This window comes from Eschscholzia californica, unplaced genomic scaffold (assembly GCF_041429995.1).
Source record: "Eschscholzia californica isolate CP2 unplaced genomic scaffold, dmEscCali1.0.p SCAF_1, whole genome shotgun sequence".
Lineage (NCBI taxonomy): Eukaryota > Viridiplantae > Streptophyta > Magnoliopsida > Ranunculales > Papaveraceae > Eschscholzia > Eschscholzia californica.
This window is the reverse complement of record NW_028238198.1, coordinates 18,538,500-18,564,612: the sequence shown is the minus strand read 5'-3', so window position 1 is coordinate 18,564,612 and position 26,113 is coordinate 18,538,500. Positions and strand designations below refer to the sequence as shown.

The following is a 26,113-nucleotide window of genomic DNA, read 5'->3' as shown; positions in this document are numbered from 1 at the left end:
TTTTTAATATGGAGACCATGTTTTCAAAATCACTTCTGTATGTGCCAAGAACTTCACTTGCAGAAGTAGGTTTCGTATAGTTGATAAATTCTAAACCCATAATTTTTGGGTAAAAACTATCCCCACTTTTTTAAGTACTATGTTGTGCAAACTCAAGTCTCCATGTATCCAACCGGAACGATTAAGGAAAGATAATGTCTTTACGACAACGTTAAGTATTGATACTAGAAATTTGGTAGGATAACCATTCATCATTAAATAGTTGGGTCGCAGCATCCAAAAATCTCCTAAAGTCATACTGTGAGCTTCATAAACCACATATCTTCTGGAATCTTCAGAGGTGTAATTAAAAAACTCCAAGATATGTTCATAAAAACATTCCTCGATTCTACTAGTGCGCTCCTGGACTATCACAGGCCTACTACAAAAGGAAGCTCTGTATGTCACATAACTGGTGTTTTGATATTGCCTATTCCCTAGTACCAATCGATGATGATCGTCCCCCATCACAGAAAGAAAAGTAGAAGATTAATGAGAAGCAGAAAAACCCTAAATGGTTTCGTTTTGAAGAAGTTTCTTAATACTTAATTTTTTTGCGTCTTTTTTTGTTTCATCATAATAAAAAAAACATTACATAACCACACCATCTCATACATTAATCTTAATTATAAAAAAAAATGATTTACAAAGGAAGGGTCATTAATACTTTTTAAATCGTTAATATTCCTTCGATAAATGTCGTACAACTCCATAGTAAGGTTGGGAAAAGCCTCCCGTATAAAAGACGCAACGCCTAGAGGATACCGTTCATCAAACAGGAACTTGTTGCTCTTCTCAATTACGCATGTACTTGACAAGGGTCATTAATACTTTTTAAATCGTTAATATTCCTTCGATAAATGTCGTACAACTCCATAGTAAGGTTGGGAAAAGCCTCCCGTATAAAAGACGCAACGCCTAGAGGATACCGTTCATCAAACAGGAACTTGTTGCTCTTCTCAATTTCGCAATAATGCGATAGTAAATTACGCATGTACTTGACAAGATTTGTTGCCCGGTTAAAGAAAGAGAACTTATTATAGATTCCCTTTTTATCAAGTTCCTTATCAAAGTTTTCATATAATCCCTTGACTTTTTTCAATAATTCTCCCCAACCATAGTTACGGGGAGACAACCCCTCGATATGTCCTTTAAAGTTTCCAACGGCCGTTCTTTGATTTGGAGTGAGTAATCCTCCTTGGATTTCGTCTATATCTCCTTCTATGCCCATGTAAAACACACCAAAACGACGATAAAACTCCAAAAGCTTTTCGCTGTCATAAAACACCGGGTGCAACATAATGTTCTCTGAATTCAAACAAAAACTGAATTTTGTGGAATGGTTATACAATATCGAAAATTGTTTGTCGATTAGATCCTGGGCTTCTTGGGATTGAGATTTTGGAGGATTAAGAAAGCTTTTTAATATGGAGACCATATTTTCAAAATCACTTCTGTATGTACCAAGAACTTCACTTGCAGAAGTAGGTTTCGTATAGTTGATAAATTCTAAACCCATAATTTTTGGGTAAAAACTATCCCCACTTTTTTAAGTACTATGTTGTGCAAACTCAAGTTTCCATGTATCCAACCGGAACGATTAAGGAAGGATAATGTCTTTACGACAACGTTAAGTATTGATACTAGAAATTTGGTAGGATAACCATTCATCATTAAATAGTTGGGTCGCAGCATCTAAAAATCTCCTAAAGTCATACTGTGAGCTTTATAAACCACATATCTTCTGGAATCTTCAGAGGTGTAATAAAAAAACTCCAAGATATGTTCATAAAAACATTCCTCGATTCTACTAGTGCGCTCCTGGACTATCACAGGCCTACTACAAAAGGAAGCACTGTATGTCACATAACTGGTGTTTTGATATTGCCTATTCCCTAGTACCAATCGATGATGATCGTCCCCCATCACAGAAAGAAAAGTAGAAGATTAATGAGAAGCAGAAAAACCCTAAATGGTTTCGTTTTGAAGAAGTTTCTTAATACTTAATTTTTTTGCGTCTTTTTTTGTTTCATCATAATAAAAAAAAGATTACATAACCACACCATCTCATACATTAATCTTAATTATAAAAAAAAATGATTTAGAAAGGAAGGGTCATTAATACTTTTTAAATCGTTAATATTCCTTCGATAAATGTCGTACAACTCCATAGTAAGGTTGGGAAAAGCCTCCCTTATAAAAGACGCAACGCCTAGAGGATACCGTTCATCAAACAGGAACTTGTTGCTCTTCTCAATTACGCATGTACTTGACAAGGGTCATTAATACTTTTTAAATCGTTAATATTCCTTCGATAAATGTCGTACAACTCCACAGTAAGGTTGGGAAAAGCCTCCCGTATAAAAGACGCAACGCCTAGAGGATACCGTTCATCAAACAGGAACTTGTTGCTCTTCTCAATTTCGCAATAATGCGATAGTAAATTACGCATGTACTTGACAAGATTTGTTGCCCGGTTAAAGAAAGAGAACTTATTATAGATTCCCTTTTTATCAAGTTTCTTATCAAAGTTTTCATATAATCCCTTGACTTTCTTCAATAATTCTCCCCAACCATAGTAACGGGGAGACAACCCCTCGATATGTCCTTTAAAGTTTCCAACGGCCGTTCTTTGATTTGGAGTGAGTAATCCTCCTTGGATTTCGTCTATATCTCCTTCTATGCCCATGTAAAACACACCAAAACGACGATAAAACTCCAAAAGCTTTTCGCTGTCATAAAACACCGGGTGCAACATTATGTTCTCTGAATTCAAACAAAAACTGAATTTTATGGTATGGTTATACAATATCGAAAATTGTTTGTCGATTAGATCCTGGGCTTCTTGGGATTGAGATTTTGAAGGATTAAGAAAGCTTTTTAATATGGAGACCATATTTTCAAAATCACTTCTGTACGTACCAAGAACTTCATTTGCAGAAGTAGGTTTCGTATAGTTGATAAATTCTAAACCCATAATTTTTGGGTAAAAACTATCCCCACTTTTTTAAGTACTATGTTGTGCAAACTCTTTTTTCCATGTATCCAACCGGAACGATTAAGGAAGGATAATGTCTTTACGACAACGTTAAGTGTTGATACTAGAAATTTGGTAGGATAACCATTCATCATTAAATAGTTGGGTCGCAGCATCCAAAAATCTCCTAAAGTCATACTGTAAGCTTCATAAACCACATATCTTCTGGAATATTCAGAGGTGTAATTAAAAAACTCCAAGATATGTTCATAAAAACATTCCTCGATTCTACTAGTGCGCTCCTGGACTATCACAGGCCTACTACAAAAGGAAGCTCTGTATGTCACATAACTGGTGTTTTGATATTGCCTATTCCCTAGTACCAATCGATGATGATCGTCCCCCATCACAGAAAGAAAAGTAGAAGATTAATGAGAAGCAGAAAAACCCTAAATGGTTTCGTTTTGAAGAAGTTTATTAATACTTAATTTTTTTGCGTCTTTTTTTGTTTCATCATAATAAAAAAAACATTACATAACCACACCATCTCATACATTAATCTTAATTATAAAAAAAAAATGATTTAGAAAGGAAGGGTCATTAAGACTTTTTAAATCGTTAATATTCCTTCGATAAATGTCGTACAACTCCATAGTAAGGTTGGGAAAAGCCTCCCGTATAAAAGACGCAACGCCTAGAGGATACCGTTCATCAAACAGGAACTTGTTGCTCTTCTCAATTTCGCAATAATGCGATAGTAAATTACGCATGTACTTGACAAGATTTGTTGCCCGGTTAAAGAAAGAGAACTTATTATAGATTCCCTTTTTATCAAGTTCCTTATCAAAGTTTTCATATAATCCCTTGACTTTTTTCAATAATTCTCCCCAACCATAGTTACGGGGAGACAACCCCTCGATATGTCCTTTAAAGTTTCCAACGGCCGTTCTTTGATTTGGAGTGAGTAATCCTCCTTGGATTTCGTCTATATCTCCTTCTATGCCCATGTAAAACACACCAAAACGACGATAAAACTCCAAAAGCTTTTTGCTGTCATAAAACACCGGGTGCAATATAATGTTCTCTGAATTCAAACAAAAACTGAATTTTGTGGAATGGTTATACAATATCGAAAATTGTTTGTCGATTAGATCCTGGGCTTCTTGGGATTGAGATTTTGGAGGATTAAGAAAGCTTTTTAATATGGAGACCATATTTTCAAAATCACTTCTGTATGTACCAAGAACTTCACTTGCAGAAGTAGGTTTCGTATAGTTGATAAATTCTAAACCCATAATTTTTGGGTAAAAACTATCCCCACTTTTTTAAGTACTATGTTGTGCAAACTCAAGTCTCCATGTATCCAACCGGAACGATTAAGGAAGGATAATGTCTTTACGACAACGTTAAGTATTGATACTAGAAATTTGGTAGGATAACTATTCATCATTAAATAGTTGGGTCGCAGCATCCAAAAATCTCCTAAAGTCATACTGTAAGCTTCATAAACCACATATCTTCTGGAATCTTCAGAGGTGTAATTAAAAAACTCCAAGATATGTTCATAAAAACATTCCTCGATTCTACTAATGCGCTCCTGGGCTATCACAGGCCTACTACAAAAGGAAGCTCTGTATGTCACATAACTGGTGTTTTGATATTGCCTATTCCCTAGTACCAATCGATGATGATCGTCCCCCATCACAGAAAGAAAAGTAGAAGATTAATGAGAAGCAGAAAAACCCTAAATGGTTTCGTTTTGAACAATAAAATAAACTAACATTAATTAAAGAAAACTGTAAGAAACGATAAAATAAACTTAAATTCTTAATAACTTCAATTGTTTTTCTCTTCAAGGTAAATAATAACATAGACTGGATCTCTTTTTATAAGATAATAAACCTTCCTAGATAGACTCAAACTAGGATTCCTAAAATAATAAACTACTCAAACATAGAAACTTAAAATTAAAGAAATATCAAATTAAAGCAACTTCTCTTCTACAAAACGAAACCATTTAGGGTTTTTCTACTTCTCATTAATCTTCTACTTTTCTTTCTGTGATGGGGGACGATCATCATCGATTGGTACTAGGGAATAGGCAATATCAAAACACCAGTTATGTGACATATAGAGCTTCCTTTTGTAGTAGGCCTGTGATAGTCCAGGAGCGCACTAGTAGAATCGAGGAATATTTTCATGAACATATCTTGGAGTTTTTTAATTACACCTCTGAAGATTTCAGAAGATATGTGGTTTATGAAGCTTACAGTATGACTTTAGGAGATTTTCGGATGCTGCGACCCAACTATTTAATGATGAATGGTTATCCTACCAAATTTCTAGTATCGATGATGATGTAGACGCAGCGGAATAATTAAAGAACAATAAAATAAACTAAGAACAATTAAAGAAAACTGTAAGAAACGATAAACTAAACTTAAATTCTTAATAACTTCAATTGTTTTTCTCTTCAAGGTGAATAATAACATAGACTAGATCCCCTTTTATAAGATAATAAACCTTCCTCGATAGACTCAAACTAGGATTCCTAAAATAATAAACTACTCAAACATAGAAACTTAAAATTAAAGAAATATCAAATTAAAGTAACTTTTCCTCTACTAAATAAACTACTATCATGACCCAATAGGGTGTGGGCACGCGTGGACGTGGGCCCACACGTTTATGCGCCTGCATCAGCACCCTGTTCCCCAGAAGGTTCGTCCCGAACCGATTTCGATGAAGAAAACAAGTTGATGCTCCCGCAGACGATGAACTTTGACATGGCGATCCGTAATTCCCACTTTGAACGAAGTTTGCACTGGAATGGAAGGATACAAATGTGCAAGTAATCGTCAACCTCGTACCCAAACTCATATGCCAATGATTCTCGCAAAATTAACCTTAGTGAATAAATAATGTTCATCTCGCCATCTTCCCACGGTAGGCACAACCACTTAATCTTCAAGAAAGTGTGAAGTACTATGAGCAAGTGTGAAGTAAGAGTAATTGTAACAAATTTCCAAAATACTTCATCAATAGCCAAAGTATGAGCATAACCATCGCTAACTAAGATATCTATATGGAACCATGTAGTGTAGATATGTCACGCAAAATTGACTTTTCCAAGTTCATCTTCATGTAGTTTATGTACTCTAACGTGATCAATACCTGGAGCCCACTGTTTGTTTTCTTCAATTGATATGTGAAACCTAGATGGAAGTTGTTCAATTGGTATGTGATCTTTGACCATTGAGTATAGGTTCATTGTAAGAATTGGGAAATTGATCCTCTTTTTCTTAATTGTTTGAAGAAAATTTGGTAGGAAGAGATTTGATAGAGAAAGCGGCGATGTGGGACATAATTGATTCGGAAAATTCTGAGTTGTTCTTCTTGTTCCTCTTTTTCTTAATTGTTTCTCTTGTTGTTCTTCTTCTTGGTTGTGATGGGTTTTGATAATTGCTTTTTGTTCTTCTTTTCCTTTACTAAATTCTGGGTTTGTATATGTGTGGTGGAATGTTTGGTTGGAGAAGGGTTCCTGTAGAGAATGAGGAGAAAGATGATGTGGAGGTGCTTGTAGTTGTTGTTCCTCATTGTAAACTTGTGGGTGGTTATAAGAGTTGAATTGGGAGAAGCTGAGTTGGTTATGGGTTGAGTGGCCCAGGGTGGTTAATGGTGTTGTAGGGTATGTGGCAGTGGGTAGTGGGTTTTCGAAAAAAGTAGGGTTTGGGGGCTGATGGTCGGGTATGTGATGGTATATTAGCATGGGTTGGCCAATTGTTCCAATGTTTGCGAAAGATTCGAGAAAGAGTGGGTTTGAGAATGGAGGGTAGGGTGCGGTTATGTGGGGGCTAGTAATGTGTGGAGTTCTATTGGTGGTCTGAATTGGTGTAGAAGATGTGGGTGGTATACTGTTGTAGGTAAAGTGGAATGGTGGGGGTGTTGTGGGACATGGGTTGTATATTGTAAAACCAAAGAGTGTGTGTGTAGTTGGATTAGTGGCATAAGTGTTGGAACTTCCTGGGATGTTGAAAGTGTTGGTGGGTACTGTTGGTGGACTAATGGAAGTCGGGTAAGAAGTGGGTTGTTGGGCGGTGGATGGTGGTGGTGTCGGTAGAGATGAGGGTTCGGAGTTGCGGTTTTGGTGGTGGGTTTCGAGTGGAATGGTGCTTGGTGAATAATATTGCCGAGGGGTCTGGAATGGGTATGGTTGGGTTATACTTGGGTTGGTAGTAGATTGGTGGTCGTTGAAGGAAAAAGGTGGTGTGGTTGTAGGGTTTATGTATGTTAATGGGAAAACCGGTGAGAGTGGTGATGTAGGGTTGATGTGAATCGGTGGGAGGAAAGTGGTCGGGCATGGGTTAGTGTTAGGTTGACCAAGTAGGGGATTTGAAATTGGTGTTGTGGTTGGGAGTGGTTGTGGTAATGATGTTTGAATGGAAGTAGTAGATGAAGGAGTGGTGGTAAAAGAGGGAGACTTACATATGCCTTCGAGTTGTTTAGATAACTTCATGATGGAATCATTGACTTGATCGAATTTTTCCATATTTTCCTTCTTGTAATTTTCGAAAGCTTCTTCCAATTTTGTAACCGAGGATAACTTCTTGTTGATGTTGTCCCATTCGGAGGCAAAAGTTGGTGTCTTCTCTTTGATTGTTGGAGTAGGAACGGTAGGATTAACCGTTGTGATTGGGTAAAAAAAATGGCTCTGAATACCACTTGATGTAGACGCAGCGGAATAATTAAAGAACAATAAAATAAACTAAGAACAATTAAAGAAAACTGTAAGAAACGATTAACTAAACTTAAATTCTTAATAACTTCAATTGTTTTTCTCTTCAAGGTGAATAATAACATAGACTAGATCCCCTTTTATAAGATAATAAACCTTCCTAGATAGACTCAAACTAGGATTCCTAAAATAATAAACTACTCAAACATAGAAACTTAAAATTAAAGAAATATCAAATTAAAGTAACTTCTCCTCTACTAAATAAACTACTATTATGACCCAATAGGGTGTGGGCACGCGTGGACGTGGGCCCACACGTTTATGCGCCTGCATCGTTTATTATCTAGATATAATGGTTAAAAATTTTCATACTAATTTTTTTGTTTCAGACAAATATTGTTGGAGTCGAATTCGAAAGTTGATATATAATATCTGTCGGATAATTATCGGATATTATGCGATATGCCTATATTCAATTCCGTAAACTACCGTTTACTGCCCTACGCGTCACCACTCGGTTCAGAGTCGGCCGCCAACTCAGGCCAAACAACATTTCTCTAAAGATGTTATTAAACATTAGTTATATGGGCACATACTCAACATCATCTTTGTTTTGGGGAGAGACTTTTACTTGCCCAAATCTTATTTCTTATATATTTTTTTTTTTGATGAAATTTCTTATATCTCATATATTCCACATGTAAATGATTGATCTGAATATTTGAAGGCCTTTCTTTTTCTTTCCACATGTTTTCATACATAAAATCATGTTGTTTAGTTATATGGACATTTTGTTTGCAACAAAAAAGAGTTATATGGGCATTTTGCAACTACAAAAAAAAACTATATGGGCACAACCAACTTGATGACACAATCTATCTAAATATTACTGTGTGGAGTTTAACTACGTGCAAAAAATCTTGCTTTGAGGCCTTTGTTTAACTTGTCTTGTAAGTTTATACAAAAAAATTAAAAATGATCCAAAGTGCATGTTTTCCGGACGTCGAAACCGATAATTGCCCTACAAAAGCATGAATAAATAGATTTTGTTTAACAACACCAAAAAAGAAATTTCGTGGACGTTCCAAGTTTTTAAACAACATGATTTTATGTTTGAATACATCTAAAAAGAAAAAGAGTTCGAGTATTCAGATAAATCATTTACATCTTGAACGTACATACATCACATATAAATAAAATAAGATTTGGGCAAGTAAAAGTCTCTCTCCAAAACAAAGATGATGTGAGTGATAGGATTCCAAAATTGCCCACAAAACTTTGAAAACATTATAGCAATTCAAAGACAAAGAAAGTAAAAGAGCATTCTTTTTGCCCACTAAGCCTGATTGAAAAATGATATAGACAGACCATAGAAAGTGAAGGGTAAGAAAAGGATCCAAAGTGAGCATTTTTTTAAATAAAAGAAAGTCTACTCACTCATTACACCCAATTTAATGAAGCTTTTGTTACTTTCAATCATACCCACCCTTGGAAAAAGCTTATATGTTTGTGCTTTACTAATCCTCTTAAATTAGGGTTTTATAATGTAATAATTCAGTAACAAGTGAACTAAAACTTTACATTTGGTCATTAATATTTTCTTAGTTTATTTATCAGATATTAAAATTTGAATATTAATTTATCAATAAATTTGAAATCCAAATAGAAAAACGGCATCAACTCCTTTTAAGTTTTGAAAATGATGATTGAAACGATACATTTAGTTGATTGTCTAGAAATAGCATATTAGATTGACATAGAAAATGATTTGACCAACATATCCAAGTCGAGCTAAAATTTTAGATTATCACTAGTAGGCCAAATTCAGAAGACATGACTCACTATTTTATTTATGACAAATACAGTTATTGCGTGTATTTTTAATCAATGATTTATTAAGAAGATTACAATCTTAAAAAATGTCAATTATATCATTTAATTACTACGTATATATGATTTATCTATTAAAAAATGTACATTACATTATTAACTATGAACCAAAAGTTATCGTCAACTGCTTTATAATTGAACTATATATTCTATGTCATGTTAATTATCTGATTTCTATAAATTCAACTGCTCGGTTAAAATATGTTCCTTGTAAAATATCGAGAATAATATCAAATATCTTACTAATAGAATATCATACCATCTATATTTTCAGATTATGTACTAATCAAGATGTAAACAGACAAATTTCGATCCGATTTAAAAAAAATGGTAGAATATGTATAAAGAAATGGATTGGCTTCTTCTAAAGTTGACAAGGAAAGTGGGTAGTGAAACACTAGAGTGAAAATGTGTGTCGACAACTAGGGAAGAATCCAGAGTAGAAGTAAATCAAAGAGAATCAAACAATATCTCTAATTTTTGGGGAATTGCAAACAAACTAGGTCAATTTTGGATACACATTACACAACAAGGGTATTACAGATTTCAATACCAACCTTATGTGAGTTGAATTCTTAATTCCCCATTGTTGCAGATTATAAAAATCTAAAAATAAAATATAAAATTAGTCAGAGAAGCCTAACTGAAAATTGAAATGTTTGTTATTATATACCATGTCTGAATGACTAATTTTAATTTGAACTGTAAAATCACCAAACTGATTTGAATCTTACTCATTCATATACCAGGTCTTGAATGGTAATATATGAGGGTTGTTATGAGCACGAAAGGTTCCCTTATGGGCACAATAGTTTTAATGGATGTCGTGTAAATTGTTTGATTTTACGAGGACAGAAATGTTTAGGAAGCTATTCATTGGAGAATTCCCTCATTGATCTTTTTGCAAAAACCCCCCTTCTTAATCTATGCCGTCACCACCACCTCCAACCACTTCCACTATCATTCTCCACGCTCTCTTGGTCTCTCCTTACTCTTTCCTCACAGTCATTTCTCTTGATCTTCTCTACTCATTAATTTTGTGAACCGTACGTTATGTCTGAGACTTCTTTTGTTCCACATGAAGAGGGCTACTGACGACAGAGCAAATCCGTCTGTGTCAGAAATAGTAGAGGTATAGATTAGTGAGAACTGAGAAGGGGGATAGAGTGAAGAGATGAGTGGAGACATAAGAGAAGTGTTCAACTCTAGTTTAATTTTTCAGATGAAAATCCCATAACAAGTTGTGTTTTATTAGAATAACTTTAGTTTAATAGTCTATGTACGTCAATGCTAATCTCTTTGAAAGTCAATAATAATCAAATAATAATCTAAATACAAGGCATGAAACATTGGCCTTACCATGTTTTTTTATGTTGAACTATTGGCCTTACCATTTTATTTGTTAACTAGTCTTCTTATCATTTAAATATACTAGAGTTCAACTCTAACTAAGTTTTTAGATGATTTTTCAGTTCTCATTTTATTTGATGCGATTTTAAATCTTTAAATACTCAAATAGTATAGCCAAGAAGGGATAAGGGGGAAAAAAAGTAGATCGACAAAAAGAAAAATAAACGAGAGAATCTTGTTGCCCTTGCTACATTCACACATACACACATATATATGTATATATATTGATATTTAGATGTTTCCCAACTTTTTTTTAGGTCAAACCTGTAAAAATGAATGGGCAACCAAAATCTAAAATGATGAAATTGCTAATTTTTATTGCCCAATATGAAATATTATTATTGTAAGTGGAATAAACCCTAGTTTTTTTTATAAGATGATTAGGGAGACAAAGTCAAATAAATATAATAGAAAAAAAATTAGTAGCATAAAAGTAGTAATTTATTAGGTGGGGTGGAAGAGTAAGACGACCAGAAAATCGAAATATGCACCCAACCTTTGGCCCTTTCTAACACCACCTCATCAATTTCTTCCACACACACTCCAAAACAAGGAGAGTGTGTGGAACCCATCCATCCAGCCATCCATACAGTTTTTTTTTTTTTTTTTTGTTGAGAAGCCATCCATACAGTTAGTTTCTCACTATCCGAGAAGTTGATATTGGAGAATGTTGTTCCAGTGAGTTGACTCTCATCACAGTCGATCTACCTTTGTCCATTAGTCTTATAAATATTGACCAATTTTTCAATCTTAATTGCTTAAAAGAGTTTTTAGCGAAGTAACTTTGTGTAGTGTCACTAAAATAATTGACTGATAATTTGTCGACTGACTAGGTAGTTACGACGTGATTAGTGTCACAAATTTTCTAGCGACTACTCGTCTTGAAATACATACATGATCTACAAAAATTTCTTCACGTCTATAGAAAATTTGTGACACTGATGACTTTTCTAGCCAACAATAAAGACTCTTTATATACATCTCATTAATATTTGTCTCACTAGAATACTTGTCACAAATTTCAACAAAAAAAAAAAAAAAAGAATACTTGTCACAATTTCACCAAAAAGAAAAAAAGAAGAATACTTGTCACCAAATATTTTGAGGCATATATAGGTTAGGAGTGGTGAAGGGAATGGAAAACCTAATCCTAGAGTTGTCTCATATCATTATTGTCCATTTCTAGTGTAAGAAAATAAGAGGCCATGGAAGAGGCAAATCCCCATCCTTCTTTGTTGTGAAGATGCCAACAAAAAAAAAAGAGGGCAGTGGGGTTAAAAATCATTATCAAATAAAATATTGATACCTAAATGGAAGTGTAAGTTTTCTTTGTTATGTTTTGATGAAAAAAGTGATTTGACTTTAGCCATTAAAAGTGAGGAAATATTGTTATTGGTGGACCCCCCACCACTCCACTCCAAAGGAATATTTGTTTATGTAAACCAACAAAAACTCTGTTTCATCCTAACCATAGAAATAAATAAAATAAATTAAGAAAAAAAAAGTAGATTAAGAAATGGTGGTAAAATTACTTAGATCAAATTCTTGACCAGCAACAGTGGAATACAGTTACTGTAGTGTGATCTATAATAACGAGAACGTCTTATTTTATTGTTTAGTTTGGTTAGAAATAAAGGTGATTTTTCTAGTAGAGAGAGGGGAAATGGTGCTAAAATCACTTACGTAGTATTTTTGGCTAGCAACAATGGAATGACCATATACTCGAAGAAAATTTCGATGAGAACACGAGAAATTTAATTAAAGCTATTCCTATTTATAACGAAAGAAAAGGCGAAATCAGATGGACTCTGACAGAGTCTGGACAGTTCATAGTTAAATCCTTATATAATCATATGAGAAGGGCTAATATGACCCCTAACCCTGAACAGTTAAATTGGAACTTCATTTGGAAACTCCCGGTCCTCCCGTGGGTCCAGCTTTACCTGTGGAAAATTTGTCATAACGCTTTACCTGTTAAAAACCGTATTGGTAAATATATAGGAAATAACTTGAACTGCCACTTATGCCCCTGCATTGAATCTTTAGAGCACGCACTCCTACACTGTCCTGTTGCAAGAAATATTTGGTTTCACTTTAATATCATAGTTGAAAATGTTAAATCGATCAAGGATTGGATTTTCTCGTGGAGTAATAATCAACATAGATGTAATAATAAAAACAAATCTCATTTCGCTACTATTCTGTGGATCATTTGGAAATCTAGATGTGACAGCTGTTTCAAGAATGTGAAGGCTGACACCAGAGAAATCATTAACACGATCAATAGTTACCCGGAGAAACAGATAGAGATCTCCATTTCAAAAAAGATGAAGGATGAAAAATGGAGACCCCCGAACGACTCATATCTGAAGATTAATGTAGATGCCTCTTTCACTTCAATCAATACCTCGATAGGAACTGGACTAGTAGTCCATGACTCTGAGTCTAAATTCATAGAAGCGGCAGCTTATGTTTCCAGGGCAAGAAATAGTGAAGAAAGTGAAGCAATCGCCATACTCAACGGTCTCAGATGGGCAATTGATCGAAAATATCAAAAGGTCATCATCGAAAGCGACAACCAAAGCATCATTAAGCATATCCAAGATCATCGACAAGCTGTTACATGGCAATCCAAAATTCATGTACAAGACATACGAAAGTTGACCTCAAAGCTCGACAGTATCATATTCCATCATACGAAAAGATCCCAAAACTCCCAGACTGATCTTCTCGCCAAGTGGGCTAGGCGACAGAACCATGAGATGAAATGGAAGCATGTTCCTTACTTTCTAGCTAAACTTTATTGTAATGGATTTTTAGCTTAATTTTATATATATCTCTTTCAACAAAAAAAACAATGGAATACTATTATCAATTGAATTCTTGTAATGTGATTTCTAGTGATGGGAACATTCTATTTTAGTGTCTAGTTTGAGAAATAACAAAGATTTTTCGGTAGATATTTAAGTTTTTAATTAAAAGATATCAACTGGAAAAATGAATCACATACACACCTATCTCTCGAATTTAGATTTCAGTATTCAGTTGAAAATGTAAGTCCCAATGTGTCCTTTCTTACAACACATTAATGTGCAATATGATTCATGATAATCTCATTTCACCCCCACGTCCAAAATGACAGTAGAACTCGATGCAGACTCCATTATATAGCAGTGTTTGGTGTGCGAAGAAAAGAATGTGATTACCGCAAATTATAACTACATAGCGTGATTTCTAGTAATCACAATATTTAATGATTTTAATGTTTGATTTAATAGAAAGAGTTGCGGAGACTATCAATAAATTATTGTTGGATTGACGATTCTAAGAGAATTGCAGACACACTTTTATCTCTTGCATTTGGATTCTAACATTCAACTGAGAACGAAACTCTCAATGCGTCCTCTCTTACGAAACACTAATGTGCAATACAGTTCATGGTAATCTTCTATCTCCACACTCGAAATGATATTAGAACTCGATTCAAACTTTGTTTGGTGTACAAAGAAAAAGTCTGAGTACCCAAAATTTCAACTATATAGGGTGATTTCTAGTGATTCCTATCTAGTGATCCCAGTATTTTAACCATTTTATTGTTTTGTTATGGATTGGCAATTCTATGAATACAAATTGTGAAGGTACCCTCACTCTCTTGGGGTTGAGATATGTTTTTAAGATGGATCAAATTTTATAGCAAAATCACAAAAACATTTGCAGACATATGCATCTTAGTATTGACATACGAAAACCTAATAAAATCTAAATAAGTGTTGAAAGTTCAAAAATGGAAAAGAAGAAAAGTTATTTAAATGAAAAGAAAATAGGAGTATTTATCATAAAATATAAGTACTATTTCCTTTTTAAAACACAATTAATAGTATTCTGTCTTTAAACACAATTTATCTTTAGGTTGGGTGTAAGAAGGGTGTAAACTTAAGGTGGGCTGCCAAAAAAGGAATGGAATTGGACTTGACTACTTGAGTACTTTGACTGTGTAAAATATTCTCTCTAATTTGCTGTATATCACGTTTTGATAATAAAGTCAACGAATAATTGACATTCAGAAACCTATGAGTAATATACAGAAATTATAGGGACTCAAAGAGAATAATAATAGGGAGTGGATTCTAATTATACCAAAAGTCTAGAGAGAGAGAAAGAAGGAAAGGAGTAATAATGGTTGAGTGATGCAATCAATGCAAAGTTGCTAACATGTCCGGATTGACCTTTCTCTCTCTTTTAACCCCAAATATCAAAACTGAGCTGTGAAAGAAGAAGCAGAAGAAGAATTTTGCTTTCAATTTTGTTGCAGAGGAAGAACAGTTAGAGAGAGAAAGTAGAGGAGTTATATTAAAGAGGTTGGTGAGTGGTTGTTGAAGTTTTTTTCTCATCTCTCTCACTGTTTATTTTATTGTTTTCTATCTACTAGTAGAAAAAAAAGAGAGGGGAACTTTCTTTTCTTGAGTCTGGGATGAAATTCTAATTAGGGTTTCATGAATCTTTCTTTCTTTTTTTCCCCCTTTTCTTTTACATTTATGGGGATAGGGTTTTAATTTCTTAAAAGGGGATTACAGCCTTCCTTGTCCTACGGATCTGGTTTTGAGTTTCAAGGTCTGGGTAGTCTCTGGTTTTTGCCATCTAGTAAGAGAAAAGGAAGAATTAGGGTTTTTGTTTATCTCCTACCTAATGGGTTGATGTTATGAAATTTAAGGTCTTTTTGATGTGAGATCTTCTGGGTTTAGGGTTATTTGAAGAAGGAATAACCAGAGTTGAAGTTTGTCTTAAATCAGGTTAGTTATGAATTTCTTTCCTTTTGTTTTCTTTTCATATCTTACTATTCTTCTTGGCTGTTAGTAGAAGAATTTCTGGTTTGAATGTTTTTGAATAAAGTAAAGATTATGCTTTAATTTCAACTAAAGTTACCAAATCTTTCATTGAATATCTGCGGTTTTCACTGCTTAAATTAGGATTGAGATTCTTCTTCTCTTTTTTTGTAGGACATCTACTTTGCTGGGTTTGGTTTGAAATTTTGAATAGATGGTTAAAGCTATGAGCTTGTACTGATTTTCATTTCTGGAACAGATTGATTCTAGAGTGAGAAAGAGATAGATAGATAGAGAGAAGAAGAGGGAAGCATTGATGCATCTTTCACTATGGAAGCCCATATCTCACTGTGCTTCACTTATTCTAGACAAAAAGGGAAGAAGAGGAAGAGATGGGTCTGGTGGTATGACAGAGGAAGGGAACCGAAAGCCATCGATCCTTCGACAGTTACAAGAGAATAAACTTAGAGAAGCTCTTGAAGAAGCATCTGAAGATGGGTCACTTGTTAAATCTCAAGATATAGATTCTGAATCTCCAAATCAAGAAGGAAGTTTAGGAAGGTCAAGATCTCTTGCTAGACTTCATGCTCAGAAGGAATTTCTTCGAGCTACAGCTCTTGCTGCTGATCGAATCTTCGATACTGAAGATTCAATCCCTGATTTTCATGAATCCTTCAACAAGTTTCTTACTATGTACCCAAAGTTTCAATCTTCCGAGAGAATTGACCAGCTAAGATCCAATGAGTATGGGCATCTCTCAGAGTATCCAGCCAAGGTATGTCTTGATTATTGTGGATTTGGATTGTTTTCTTATCTTCAAACACTTCAATATTGGGAATCTTGTGCGTTTAGCTTGTCGGAAATAACTGCGAATTTGAGCAACCATGCTCTCTATGGTGGTGCGGAGAAAGGCACGGCCGAACACGATATAAAGAGTAGAATTATGGATTATTTGAACATCCCCGAGAACGAATATGGACTTGTTTTTACTGTTAGTAGAGGGTCTGCGTTTAAATTGCTTGCTGAATCTTATCCTTTTCAAACAAACAAAAAATTGTTAACTATGTTCGATTATGAGAGTCAATCTGTGAATTGGATGGCTCAGAGTGCTAAGGAAAAAGGTGCAAAAATTTATAGTGCTTCTTTTAAATGGCCGACTCTTAAACTTTGTTCTACTGAATTGAAAAAGAATATCTCGACGAAGAAACGGAGGAAGAAGGATTCTGCAGCTGGGCTTTTTGTCTTTCCTGTTCAGTCTAGGGTTACTGGAGCTAAGTATTCTTACCAATGGATGGCATTGGCTCAGCAAAACAATTGGCATGTTTTGCTCGATGCTGGTTCATTAGGTCCCAAGGACATGGACTCACTCGGGTTGTCTCTCTTTAGGCCAGACTTTATTATCACATCGTTTTATCGGGTGTTTGGTTCTGATCCCACTGGGTTTGGATGTCTCCTTATCAAGAAATCTGTGATGTCAAGTCTTCAGAACCAGTGTGGAACTGCCGGGTCCGGAATGGTGAGGATTGTTCCAGTATTTCCACAGTATCTGAGCGATTCGGTGGACGGTCTGGATGTTTTGGCAGGAATCGAAGATGAAGAGGTTGATGGGAATGAAGATTTGATTCCAGAAACTAACAAAGGGTCACAGTTACCTGCCTTTTCTGGTGTGTTCACTTCTTCACAAGTGAGAGATGTATTTGAAGAGGATATGGAGCAAGATAACAGCTCTGAGAGAGATGGGGCAAGCACCATATTTGAAGAAGGCGATAGTATTTCAGTTGGAGAAGTTATGAGGAGCCCACTTTTCAGCGAAGATGAATTATCGGATCATTCTCTCTGGATCGATTTGGGTCAGAGCCCGTATAGGTCAGACAATTCTGGCCAGTTGAGCAGACCAAAACCAGTTTCACCCTTGCCTCCAACTTGGTTTAGTAGCAGGAAGAATCAGAAACGAACCTCTCCCAAACCCGTATCAAGAATATCTGGAAGCCCGATCTTTGATGATAGAGGGGTTAATAACCTCAGACATAATGGAAATAATGTCATATCTTTTGATGCAGCGGTGTTGTCGGTTTCCCAGGAACTAGAGCTTGTCAAGGAAATCCCTGAAGAACAGTTCACTGAAACTGATTCAGATTTTCACCATGTAAGAGAGATCCAGGAAGAACATGAAATCAGAGAAGAAATAGTCGACCCCCACTCCAGATCAAATTCCACTGTAAATGGACTCAGTAATCCAACTTCTTGGTTTGAGAATGCAGCCCATGAGAACGGCTCAACTTCTGAGCTTTGTAGAGAGACGAAAGAAAGCGCTATAAGGAGAGAAACCGAAGGCGAGTTTAGGCTGTTAGGGAGGAGGGAAGGAAACAACAGAATTGGTGGGGGGCGATTTTTTGGTGTTGAAGATAGTGAAAGAGTACTAAGCATGGGTGGGAGGGTATCCTTTAGTGTGGACAAAAATCGTAAAGAACATCAAAGTCAGACTCTAGATCCAAGAGAAGCTTCTGCATCGACTACCTTCGGAGACGAAGATTCCACGAGTGATGAAGAAGAATGGGACGGAGATGACTGGAATAGAAGAGAACCTGAAATTATGTGTCGGCATCTTGATCATGTGAATATGTTGGGTCTCAACAAGACCACACTTAGATTACGTTATCTGATCAACTGGCTCGTCACATCTTTACTGCAATTACGGTTACCTGGTTCCGATAGAGGACCGGGAATCCCTCTCGTTCAAATCTATGGCCCGAAAATAAAGTATGAAAGGGGTGCTGCTGTTGCCTTTAATCTGAGAGATAATAAAGGCGGGCAAATTAATCCGGAAGTTGTTCAGAAACTTGCTGAGAAAAACGGAATGTCTCTTGGTATTGGATTCCTTAGTCATATTCGGATAGGGGATAATCCAAAACAGCATAAAGGAATGTTAGATATAGATGACACACTCTTATGCAACTCAACAGCAAACGGTAAAAACAGTGGCGGGAAAAAGGCGTTAATCAGAGTTGAAGTAGTCACTGCATCTCTCGGCTTTCTCACAAACTTCGAAGATGTGTATAAGATGTGGGCTTTTGTTGCTAAGTTTCTTAATCCTTGTTTCGTAGAAGGAGAAGGGTTATTACCCACCATTTCAGAAGGAATAGAAACATAAGAATTCAAAGGTAAGACAAAACGATATAAAGTTTTTCGCTTTCAGTTACAACGGAAGGTGGGTTGGTGCGAACGATTGTCACCAATGACTCTTGTGCCCGTACTTTCGAGATGTAATTTTGTTTTTCAGGAGTGAAGGATGATGAAGAAGAAGCAAAAGATTGGACGGATAAAAAAGGTGAGTGGAATTCTTTATGTGCAGAGAGTCTGTTTCTTTTGCTTCTTCTTTGAGGGCATTCAATTTTTTCCTTGTGTTTTCATGGATGTATTTTGGTATTTTGTTGTTGGGGGTTCATGTACATTCATCCTAGAAGAGGCCAAATTTGTGACCCAAAAATTGAACTAAAATTGGGGCAGATAGATAGAGAACCTTGCATTATTTTGCAATCTTTATATCTTTTCAATGGCTAGAATATTTTTGAATTCATAATGCCACCTAATAAGCTCACTTTCTGTTTCTGTTTGTATGGATGAAAACAAGAGATATAATGCATTTTGCAAATGGTGGTCTGAGAAATGGTCAGAGTTGTCTTTCTTGCGAGTCAGGTTTCTCAGCCCACCACATGAATCAGGTTCGAGCGTGTCTGGTTCGTCTCTCTCTCTCTCTCTCTCTCTCTCTCTCTCTCTCTCTCAAGATTGAAGACTATGAGTCTGACCAAGATCTGGATTGTTTGTGTCGATAGGTCCTGTAAAGCAACATATAGACTCGTCGAAAGAGGGAATTATTAAAAAATACTAATAAAAAGCTAGACCATCTTCTTCCTCCTAAAGTTGAGTTTTGCTGTCATTCCACCTTTCTTTCTAAGACATGATAGATGACCAGTAAAAGTATAAAAAGAAAAGTTTGTAACATGATTCTAAACACATACATATATGGCACAATTATGATTGTTGGATTTAGTAAGTTATGAAAGAGTGTTAGATATGGTTGTTGATGATATCAAGAATGCGGATCGTCGAACCCGACCATCACCAATGCTCTCTCCTGTTTATGTTATTTAGTCACTAGAGGTCCATTTTTTTTTTATAGATTATCTTCACAAAAATCGGATCATTATTGTGTGTATTTTTTTTCCTCACCTTGTTCCCTAATTTAAATTTTGTAATCTGAGGTTTATTTAGGCAACTGAGAGTCATCAAGATTTGGAAAAAATAATATAATAAATGGGGGTCCATCCAAAATAAACCCTTATTTTAAATAGAACATCTGAAGTGGTAGTTGGTAACATATAGTATTTCTCCTTCAACAAAAAAAAAAAAAACATATAGTATTTCTTTTGGGGATATTATGGGTTGTTGAGATGTAGCTGCCCAAATTAAATACAAACAATACCAACTCCTACAAGTTGGAGTTTGGATCCATATGACTCACAAACCATCCTTATTGTATAAAAAAATTTTTTTTTTTTTTAATAGAGAATGAATTAATCAGGAAGAGTTCCTCTTTTAGATTTCATATAAACTAATCAATTATTTTCTTAAATTTTGAGTTTCTAGTCCAAAAATCTACCCCTAAACACACATTTAATCCACCCTAATATTAATATAGGATTTTAAGCCAAAATAATAATTATAATGGATATTTAGTCCAACTTAGTTAAAGTATGTTTATATGTCAAGGTTACAGTGTTTTTCTGTTTATCGATTCTCGTTTTGTTTCATAAATTACCTGTTATTTATTGTTAAAGTTTCATACTTTATTTCATTTTTTCATACTTTATTTCATTTTCCTTTATATGTGTCATACATAACACATTATGTATCAACAATGTTTCTTCAAAACGGAAAAGGACTAAAAATCCATTTTCTGAGAAGATTGGACCTTAAACCCTTTTTGAACTTTATTTTGGACTTAAAACCTATGGACCCTTATTTTCTAAAAATAAAATCAATTATATAAAGTGACAAGGTTGGTCAACTAGTTACCATATGACATAAAAGGGCTGAAAGAGCCTCCTACGATTATAGTGACCAAAAGAAGATCTCTCTGTCTTCACTAAAGCAACCGATTCCATTTATAAGTTATTCGATTATCTTCTTCGACAGCGATCGTATTGTTTCAAGAACTTATAAATGGATTGTGGGCAGTAAGGCAAGAAGATCTTGCCATACTCCTGCCAGAACTTATAAATGGATTATGGGTAGTGAGGCAAGAAGTTCTAGCCATACTTGACTGATGAAAAAAGTAGCCCGTGACTGATGAAAAAGTAGCCGACCGTGTCAACGCCGACATGTTTCCTGCCCTTATATCCGACTGTTTTTCTGATGACTTCTTGGGTGCATATAGACTACATATGACATCTAGGTCTGAAAACCTTCCATTTGCTTGTTGTAGATCCCTGAGCGTCACTCTAAAGTTAGCTCAAACACGTGAGGCTTTCCCTAACACTTGCAAATTGACAACCGATGCCTTCCACAACCGATGTGGGACTATCCCAACATTGCCATCGAAAAACCCAAAAGTAGCAAATGATAGAAATTTCTATTACAAATAAGACTAAAAGTACAACAACATTAGCATAAGCTAAATTCATTATACATTACTTGCCCTAGATTGTTCATATTAGTACCTCTCCATTGATGCCGTTTCTCCAAACCCTAGATTTCACCCTCTTATAAACGTCTCTCTACAAGCATTACCGTCTTGATCTTCTATTCTTCATGATCATGCCATATGTGACCTTTTTCAATGGAACTACCTCTTCCACAACTCGAAATATACGAACATTCAAGACACATGGGCTGGACTTTCGAACAGGACGTTGAAATAAGCACACATCTCCTACTTCCAAGTTATTATGTAATACGAAATCAGTCCAACCTAGACCAAAAATTGCAGCTCTGGACTTGTCCTTGTAACAATAGTATTTGACAGGCCATTCTTTGTCTTGTAAGCGAAAGATGACATCTTCATTTTTCCAAGGTAGATACCTTTGGGCTATTTGGAAAGGAATTGTCTGCAAGAGATTAAATCACGCAACAATGATGAAGATCAATTAAAAACTTAGATATGATCTTCGAAGTAAGTCTTAAATTTGAAACTAGCTAGCTAGTCCAGCCGTGGGTTTTTCCTCCATAAATATCGCCCCTGTTTGGTCGAGGCCATTACTTTTGTCCTTGTCCGGTTAGGCCGCCAAGCCCCTAAACCCTAAACCTTAAATTGTCATACAAGCTCGCCTAAGTTAACACAGTCATAAAAAACAATGTCTATTTTTCCTAAACAAAGAAAAGGGTTCAACTTGAGTAGAACATTGATATAATAAAACGTTGATGCTTAGCTACCAACACAGAAAAACTTAGGCATACATCTCAAAGGCATTGTTGAGATGTTCAAATGTTTCGTTTTTTTTTAATGTTAGAATTGTGCCATTTCATTGTACTTCCACACCTATTGTTTATGGCAGCTCCCTCTACCGAAACTGTAGGTGCTAGCTAGTTTGAAATTAAAGTTTCCATCTACCTACGTATTGAATGCAATAACAGTTGATGGCTGAACTACGAAGAGAGATTTTTGCGCGGCAAAATGATTGATGAATGAAATTGGAAGAAAATAAATGAATAGAGAAACTTACAAGATAGAAACGATGGGATACGTAAGAGGGTACCATGACTTTAATAAAATGTGGCTTGTCACGAAAAGCAGCTACACTTGTAACAGCTAGTTCATATGTTCTACGTTGCTCTTCCTCGGTCACTTGTCGTCTCCTTGACACAAAATGCAATCGATATTTAGGGTTTAAATCATCATATGTTTCTTCCTCTTCTTCCTCCTCGTCCTCTTCCTCGTCCTCCTCCTCTTCTTCCTCCTCCTCCTCTTCTTCTTCCTCCTCCTCTTCTTCCTCCTCCTCTTCCTCCTCCTCCTCCTCCTCCTGCTCCTCCTCCTCCTCCTGCTCCTCCTCCTCCTCCTGCTCCTCCTCATCATCATCTGTATCATTTTCTTGATCACCAAAAAAATTGATTAGCGGATTTTATGTTTTTTTTTTCTTCACAATATCTAAAACAGTAAAACTGTCTCATCTGAAAATGATTCACCACTGTGTTTGTTTTCTCTTTTGAATCCGATGCACCATGTTTAACAAGTCCGAAGAATAAAGAATAATTTAAACCGAGTCAGTAATCTATCCCTCGATTCAGAGATCAAAATTAAAATTAATTGGGTCTCACATACTCCCAATTCAGACATTCTTCATAAGTCATAAATGTGAAGAAAGAATTAACTAAAATCATGGATTTCTTGAAGAAAGAAAAGAACATGTACCAAAATCAGGAACTACACAAGAATGAGTAAGATTAAGTAATTATCCACTTCTTTCTTTTACTCCAAAAGCAAAGCTCCAAATTAGAAGTCCTTAAATTGCCATAATAGTTGAAAAGCTCAAATCAAAATGCATGAAATATCAAAATAACATTTCTTTTTTTACCTTGTTTGAGTTTCTTCTTGGTGGGTACTTTTACTTCTTTGTCATGTTTCAAATTCACTTTCTTCTCACAGGCAGTTGTTCCATAGATTTTCACACTGAACTTTGATTCCCCATAGTACTTAAAAACCAAGAAATCCCCAAATTGTAAAGAATGCCCACTCACAAAAGCTTCCCACCCATCACAAAAACAAACATATTTACCAATTCTTTTCACTTTTATGTTCCATGATTTTCCAGTAGGACTTCTTAGGGTTGATTTAAGGGGCAATTTCCCATCAAAGTGCTCAATAAAAGTTCTGGGTATCCTCTGTTCAGGACATTATTTTAATTAACATAAAAAGTTAAGATATAAGAAAGAAAAAAAAACAAGATTACTAGTTGAAACATGCATAAATTTGAAAAGGGTAGAAGAATTTACCAGTTTTTGATCAAAATCAGAAGCCAACAAGATCTTGAAGAAGGATGGGTTCTTGCTTCCTGTGTTGTTTGAGCACTTGATCTTTTTCATTTTTCTCTACCTGCTTGAGATGAGACGATGAGTAGAGTAAATTAGGGTTTTTGTTGATGAAATAAGGAGAGTTTGAACAGTGTTTCCTTTTTTCCAACATAATTTTGACAAAGACATTACTGCATCAACTGACCTGAAAAGATAGAAAGAAACAGGTAATCCAATAAGTTCTCTGAATTAGAATCTAGAGCTCTTAGATATTTGAGTTATTTCTATTTTAGCCCCTTATTTTATGACCAGCTTCCTTTTTGACCCCTTGTTTTCCGTAAATTCAAAGTTAGCCCCCTTTTATCTAACTCCGTCCACATGTTGTTAAAGTCAATAGTTTTCTTCCAAAAATACCCTCGAGTGATTTAGCGTGATTTACTCTTTTTTGAGATCGTCAAATCAGCTAATCTCTTCTTCAGTTTCAAATTGAGTATTCTTAGAGAGAAAAAAACACACCAACCACTAAATTATCCACCAGAAATTTGTTGGGTCAGACATTTAAATAACTTAAGTTTTTGAATTGAAGAAGATCAAATGGAATCAACCCAATAAACTAGTTATTATCACTCAGAAATACTAATTTGAATTCATGAGATTAATCTCTGGACTCATTATCCTTCTTCAATAAAACCTAACACATGAGTATCTTATAACATTGAAAAATCAAATCTAGAATGACCTAAACCCTAACCACTTATTTGGTTACTTAAACCACTAATTATGATTACACAACAAGAAACTAAACAAATCATCATATGTTACTAAATTGATAAAGGGTAAATTTTTAGTACTATAACACTAGAAAATCAAATCTAGAATAACCCTAAATCCTACCCACTATTTCTTTATGATTACTCAGCAACAACTAAAACTGATCAAAGAAATTGTAGATCTAAGGAAACAAAAATCATATTCTGAAACAAAAGAGAATGAGTTTGATAATCTTAACCTTTGGGGGATTAAATTGAACCCTAGTTCTTCAGTGGAGCTTCAATAAGACTTAAAGAGAGAGAAAATGAGGTAAGAAAAAGACAGGTGAAAGAAATAAAACAGAGATGCCTTTAATATCTACTGATCAGACTCTTTCTCTAAAAATCGATTTCTTTGTGTAGGAGAAGAAAGTGGTTTGGTTTTGTTCTCACTTCATAGTTACTCCATTGATGAAGCTCAACAACCACAAATTAATGAAAGAGTTAGAGAGAGAGAGAGAGAGAGAGAAAGAAGAAGAGAAAGCTTGAATCAAGTGAAGTAATGAAGTTTGGGGCAATTTCTGAATCAAAGTGGTCAGTAAAAGTTATGGGTTGAAACATGCATAATAAACTTGAAAAGGGTAGAAGAATTAATTTACCAGTTTTTGATCAAAATTGGAAGCTAACACGATCTTGAAGAAGGATGGGTGCTTTCTTCCTGTGTTGTTTGAACACTTTTTGATCTTTTTCATTTTTCTATACCTCTAATGCTTGAGATGAGTAGAATTAGGGTTTTTGTTTTTTTTTTTTTTTTGATGAAGGAATTAGGGTTTTTGTTGATGATGAAATAAGAAAAGTTTGAACAACAGTGTTTCCCTTTTTCCAACAACATAATTTTGACAAATGACAATGAAAAGATAGAAAGAAACAGATAGTGGCAGTAAAAGAGAGACGTTTGCAATCTTTAAAGATCATGAAAGAATCTTTATATTCTCAGGTAATCTAACTTCTCCCAATTAGAATCTACAACTACAGATTTTTTGAAAGTCATACAACAAACTAATGGGTAGGGATGGGACAAAATAACTAGGTAAATCTATAATCAGTAGTTAGTGCCCGTGAACTTCTCAAATACGAAGGTGAGTCAACCCGACCGACTTGATGAAATAAACACGTCTGAGGTTGAGTTTTGAAGTGCTAACTGAATCTTGTCTGATAGATAGTATTTGAGAGACATCACGCATTTATTGACGTCCGCCCGTTCATGCGTTTATGAAATTTTATTAAGCTCAAGTGGACTATTGGGTCATTCATGAGTCGATGTGGATAAAGTTTGAAGGTTCCGCTCTCTTGAGTAGCATAAATGTGTCATACCGATATCCTTTTGAATAGCATAAATATGAATATGGACGGTGTGATACTCAAGAAATCTGAAAAATTTAACAGACATATTTGGACACTAAGATTTTAAAAATTAGATGCT

The 26,113-nt window shown here is 35.2% G+C and overlaps 3 protein-coding genes across 20 annotated transcripts; 2 read left to right on the top strand and 1 right to left on the bottom strand.

Moving 5' to 3' along the window:
* Positions 1-12,919: 12,919 nt before the first annotated feature.
* Positions 12,920-13,876, top strand: LOC147564833 (uncharacterized). The gene has a single exon (XM_086639951.1). It carries the CDS (start codon positions 12,920-12,922, stop codon positions 13,874-13,876), a length of 957 nt encoding a protein of 318 aa, XP_086496077.1.
* A 369-nt stretch (positions 13,877-14,245) lies between these two features.
* On the top strand, positions 14,246-19,451 carry LOC147564832 (uncharacterized). 9 transcript variants are annotated; one of them, XM_086650195.1, is made up of 4 exons: positions 15,252-15,409; positions 15,794-15,841; positions 16,134-16,649; positions 16,727-19,451. In XM_086650195.1, the coding sequence occupies exons 3-4, from the start codon at positions 16,615-16,617 to the stop codon at positions 19,023-19,025; spliced, it is 2,334 nt and encodes a 777-aa protein (XP_086506321.1). In that variant the 5' UTR covers positions 15,252-15,409; positions 15,794-15,841; positions 16,134-16,614; the 3' UTR covers positions 19,026-19,451. The 9 variants fall into 9 exon arrangements, with proteins under 9 accessions (XP_086506281.1, XP_086506287.1, XP_086506291.1 ...); XM_086650177.1 differs by having other exon boundaries at positions 15,230-15,409; positions 16,134-19,451; XM_086650169.1 differs by having other exon boundaries at positions 15,230-15,409; positions 16,049-19,451.
* Positions 19,452-21,487: 2,036 nt separating this feature from the next.
* Positions 21,488-25,075, bottom strand: LOC147564831 (B3 domain-containing transcription factor VRN1-like). 10 transcript variants are annotated; one of them, XM_086650312.1, is made up of 5 exons: positions 24,573-25,075; positions 23,864-23,963; positions 23,432-23,752; positions 22,597-22,893; positions 21,488-21,981 (listed from the first exon to the last, which is right to left on the bottom strand). In XM_086650312.1, the coding sequence occupies exons 2-5, from the start codon at positions 23,951-23,953 to the stop codon at positions 21,661-21,663; spliced, it is 1,029 nt and encodes a 342-aa protein (XP_086506438.1). In that variant the 5' UTR covers positions 23,954-23,963; positions 24,573-25,075; the 3' UTR covers positions 21,488-21,660. The 10 variants fall into 10 exon arrangements, with proteins under 10 accessions (XP_086506438.1, XP_086506452.1, XP_086506412.1 ...); XM_086650326.1 differs by having other exon boundaries at positions 22,597-22,884; XM_086650286.1 differs by having other exon boundaries at positions 22,597-22,961; positions 23,446-23,752.
* Between the last annotated feature and the right edge of the window lie 1,038 nt (positions 25,076-26,113).